Raw genomic sequence first — 4,845 nt, 5'->3', positions numbered from 1 at the left:
CATCTTCCTGAAGGTTTTCATCAGCAAAACGATTATCGGATTTTTCTCCGAATACTTTTTGCCGGCGACGTCCTCGTCGCTCTCGCCGGTCTCGCAAGACGGGAAAAATCTTCGCAGGAAGTAATCGGGCTGGAACATGTACGCTTCCAGCTTCCACGCCACCATATGTCGAAAGGAAATGCATCGGCCTTCCGGATCTTTGAATATGGCTCTAGAATCCATTTGCTCCAGCGACATGGCCGTCTCAGGCGACAGGTCGCCCAGATCGAATTCCAACAGCTCGTCAAGATCAACGGCAAGTTCGCCGAATCTGTCGTCGTCGCCGCCGTCATCGTCGTCGTCGAAAATTTCACGTGCGTTATCTTCCACGTAATCAGATCGTCTCGCCGACCCGAATAAATTGTTCGGAGAGAGCAAGTCAATGCGAACCTCCCAGGCGTCGGGCGTGTCCCATTCCCGAACAGTCGGACGGAGACCGCCGTCGGGCATTCCCGGGACTTTGTGGTCGATGTACAACTCAAGGCTGCGATCGAAATTTTCCAGTTTCTGGAGAAACGGTACAGGAGTGTGAACCTTCATCTTCTTCATGTTGGACGTCCCTTCGCCGAGCGTGGGATCGAAGTTCCTGAAAGCAAATTTCAGAGAACTGGTTCCGTCTTTTGGCCTCTTTCTTTTCCTCCCTCTCCTCGCGTTCTGCTCTCCGCCCTCCTCATCTTCTGCTTCGTTGTTTTCGCCGTCCTCTTCGTGTTCCGGATCCAGCAGCGTGTCGTAGCTTACGTCCGTTCTCAACGTGCTCCCCCAGGAGATGTATCCATTGCTCACCATTAAAATGTCCCAAATGGCCATCTTGAACCAGTGTTTCAAACGCTTGGGGAACACGAGCCAGAACACGCGACCTCAATCGACTCCTCCTCTCGCGTCCTCGTGGACGATCACACTCGGCTCTAGCAACAAACAGACGAATCGGTACGGTTGCTTCTTGTAATGCAGCTGAGACGCCATCCGGAAGACGACCTGCAGCAAGGAGTACACGTACGGTTGGCAGTCCAGGAGAGAATTGTTTGGCACCTCGTTCGATGTGGCTTCCACGCACACGACCATCATCTCCTCGTCGTACAGAAAGTCGTCGTCGATCCGACTGCCGGGTCGCAGTTCACACGGCAGAAGGTCTTCCCTACTTTGGGGCAGATTGCTATCGAATTTTCCAGACATTTGCTTACTCTCTTTTCACGAAATGAAAGGGTTCGGAAAAAATGTTGGCTTTTATAACAACAGCAAGTGACGTCATAAGTGTATGCATACGACGCCGTCTGTCTTCACATGGATGTAACCAACCTGGCGACCTCTCGCCGTTTCCAGTTTCTCGTTTCATTCTTATCAATATCATAAGTCTCAGGAAATAAAAGATAAACAGACAAATATTTGTTGAGCCCCAACACTGTATGTAAGCGGGACGTAACCAAGCTCCCGATTTTCGCCCATTATCTCGTCTTCTCGCTTCTTGACTTCTCGCAGGTACCGGCCAGCATCCTCCCCGAACTCCTCCCTCAACCTGCGCTCCGAGCCGTTCGCCAGCATGCTCATCCACGCTTTTCTCCGTTCCACGTGCCGCACGTATATATCTGTCTCTTATACACATCTAGATGTGTATAAGAGACAGGCGGTAAGGATTCTTGCACGCGTGTTCGGGTAGACACCCGCCATTCTTCTCGACGAGCTGCCTAACGTTTACGGTCTGCAATTCGTTCCTCGCGCTACGATCGTAATACACGATCTCTTTTTGTTCTGTCATGTTCTTGAACACGGTTTCCTCGATCACCTTCCTCATAGGAGATTCTTCCTCTTCGTTTTTCAGGGTGGGATGGACCAACGAGAACGCGAAGAGGAGGTCCGCCGGGTCCAGCTGCGACTCGACGATCACCTGGTCGTGCAGGAACTGCCGATCTTGTTTGGCCAGCCATTTCTTGTGAGCGAGTATCAGGCGGGAAGAGTGACAGCACTGGTTCTCGTGGGGCAATATTGGATTCTCGTCGAAGATGAACTTTGGCGGGCAACCGTACACCTTCACCACGCCGCGAACCACTCCAAAAAGACGAGTCAGTTCGAACGCTCTACTCATAAGCCACATGTTGCCTCTTAGACCGAACTCGAGCTTGTGCCGTTCCAAAACGGCTGCCAACCTGCCCCACGTCAGGACGAGCATTCTCTCGCAGCACCAGGTGTCCCGTTCGGAACGTCGCGGGTACAACTTCAACTCGATGAGGTTTAACGTATCCATTACCAGGTGCCTGAGAGAGCCGTACACCTCCCTTAGCTTGTAACGATCCAACGCCGGCCCCAAACCCTCCATCAGGTTGGACACTGGGACGTCGCCGCCGTTGAGTGGAGGAATTTCAAAAGTTGTGACCCTTTCGTGTATCGAGCGGCACACTATCTTCTCTCTCATTTCCATGATCGACGCATAATCCCACGAATCTAGTTCCTTCTTCAGCTGGGCTGTCTCCCGACTGTTTTCGACAGCCAACGGATTGCGGTCCTTTCCGTACTGGGGAAGAACCGTGAACCTTACTTTTTTCGAGTTCTTGAATTCGAGCGGGCTTCCATACAACATCGTGTCTCGCGTCCTGCGTGTCACCTGTGCCGAGTATGCGTCGCCAATAATCCAACGAGCGGCCTCCATCACCGAAGACTTGCCAGTGTCCGGCGGCCCGACCAGAATGGCGTGCAAGCTCTTCACGTTCGGTCGAAGCTGATTGATGCCGGAGAGCAGCATGTAGCAGAGTTCACCTCTGACGTTTGTAACGCCGGTGACGTGCTCCACACAATCCAAAAGATTCTGTAGGAATTTATAACAAACACAAACGTCTTCGCCTTCGATGGTGTACACGTACTGGAGAAAACAACCATTATCGGCCGGACCGTCGTTTTTAATACGTGGTTGTCGGGCAGCATCCATTATCTGTAAAATTTTGTTTCCGTACTTTCCTTGCAAACCTCTCTTCACAATCTGAAAGAATCAAAACTACCGAGCTATTTAAAGCTAATTGCAGGAGACGGCAAGAAGTGGATGACGTAATTCGAACACAGCCACCACGACCGTCCGTGAACAAAGGAGAACGAATGCATGCACACCGAAAAAAAGATATATATGACGCAAAACATACATTTTTAATAAATTTTTATTCCAAATAACTTGCGACCTATCGGCCGTGATTCGAAACGTCCAACTCGTGGCCGTCGCTGCCGATCTTTAGGATACGCCACCTGTCAGCGGACATGGCGCGAAGGTTGGGCGGAAAGTTGGCGAAAACAACGACGTGAGGCACTGCGAACAGCTTCACCTTGCTGTGGTACTTGGTGCTGAAGAGGCGTCCGTTCTTGAACCTCTCCATCAGTTCGTAATTCACGCGTTTCTTCTGGGAGCGGTGCAGGTCAAAGACGACGATGCGCTGTCCGTCGTAAGCGTACGCGGCGTCGGCCCCCTTCTTGCAGTCGTCGAACACGATCGCGTCCATCGACTGAGACAGGTAGGACGCCATGAAACTCTTTCCTACGTTTCCATGAAGCTCGTGGTACCAGTACACGGTGCGCGGGTCCGGTCTTCTTGACAACTCGTCCATAAGTCCTTGTTGCCACGGTCTCAGCACGACGGTGCTGAATACGTCGTTCTGATCTTCGCCGAATTGCTCTGCGGCCACTCGATCGTCTGAGTCGGCGATCGATTGAGCGGACATAACTAAGTTATTTTTGTCGGTAATGATCGTACGCACGTATATATTATATCCACTGGTTTTTGAATCTCACCTGCCTAATGACCGTTCGGTTGGAAATGCGGTAGAAAGGTAAAATTTTGAATATTTATATCATGCGACAGTATGGCCAAGACACTCGACGACCGAAACTAAAGTCCAAAAATCCATAAAAATTCAAACATTTATCTTTCTGTCTTTATCAACATTACTCTCTCACAGAAACCATTAAAATCGGAGAAAATAAAAGAAAAAAAAATAGACACAGATTTATTTCTTTAACTTTTATTTAGTTTCACTTTTCATTTTCAATGTTTGTAATAATTGTTGTACGTTTCAAAAAGCTTAACAAGCGCAGGCGGAGGGAAGATGCTCAGGGTTGTCGACATGCACTGTAAACGGGATGTAGCCGCGTTCCCGATCCTCGGCCATCAGCTCGTCTTCCCGCTTCTCGACTTCTCTCCTGTAACGATCCACGTCGTCGCCGAACTTCTTCCTCAGCTCATGCTCCGATCCGTCCGCCAGCATGCGTACCCAAGCTTTCCTTAGTTGCACGTGAAATGGATTCGCTTTGAGGATGTAGCCGCGTTCCCGATCCTCGGCCATCAGCTCGTCTTCCCGCTTCTCGACTTCTCTCCTGTAACGATCCACGTCGTCGCCGAACTTCTTCCTCAGCTCATGCTCCGATCCGTCCGACAGCATGCGTACCCAAGCTTTCCTCCGTTGCACGTGAAACGGATTCGCTTTGAGCAACTCCTGTTCTACCTCGAACTTCAACTCGTCGTTCCCATCCGTATTTCTGTTTAGACAGCAGTCGTCACAGTAGGATGGCACAGCAGCGTTGATAATCTGAGACATTTCCTTTTGGTAAGTTTGACGTACATTCCTTGCAAAACTTCTCTTAAACGAGTAAATCGATTTGAATCTCCTGGCCTTTTATAGTATCCAATCGGGGCACTCATCACGTCATGGGTACCTGGCCAATCATAATGATCGTTTGTAGTTGCAAGTCGATCCAACCCACATGACGTCATGGGTACCTGCAGTAATGAAGCATATGAGATACGATGACGTCACCGAACAGCATGTATAAAGC

The 4,845-nt window shown here is 50.1% G+C and overlaps 1 protein-coding gene across 1 annotated transcript; it reads right to left on the bottom strand.

Moving 5' to 3' along the window:
* Positions 1–3,200: 3,200 nt before the first annotated feature.
* LOC117111588 lies at positions 3,201–3,734 on the bottom strand. The gene has a single exon (XM_033254537.1). The coding sequence runs from the start codon at positions 3,732–3,734 to the stop codon at positions 3,201–3,203; it is 534 nt and encodes a 177-aa protein (XP_033110428.1).
* Between the last annotated feature and the right edge of the window lie 1,111 nt (positions 3,735–4,845).

This window comes from Anneissia japonica, unplaced genomic scaffold (genome assembly GCF_011630105.1).
Source record: "Anneissia japonica isolate Jap-2015-1 unplaced genomic scaffold, ASM1163010v1 scaffold287982_len162305_cov178, whole genome shotgun sequence".
Classification (NCBI taxonomy): Eukaryota; Metazoa; Echinodermata; class Crinoidea; order Comatulida; family Comatulidae; genus Anneissia; species Anneissia japonica.
Note: the sequence above shows the minus strand (reverse complement) of the source record. Positions and strands in the feature narration are given on the sequence as shown.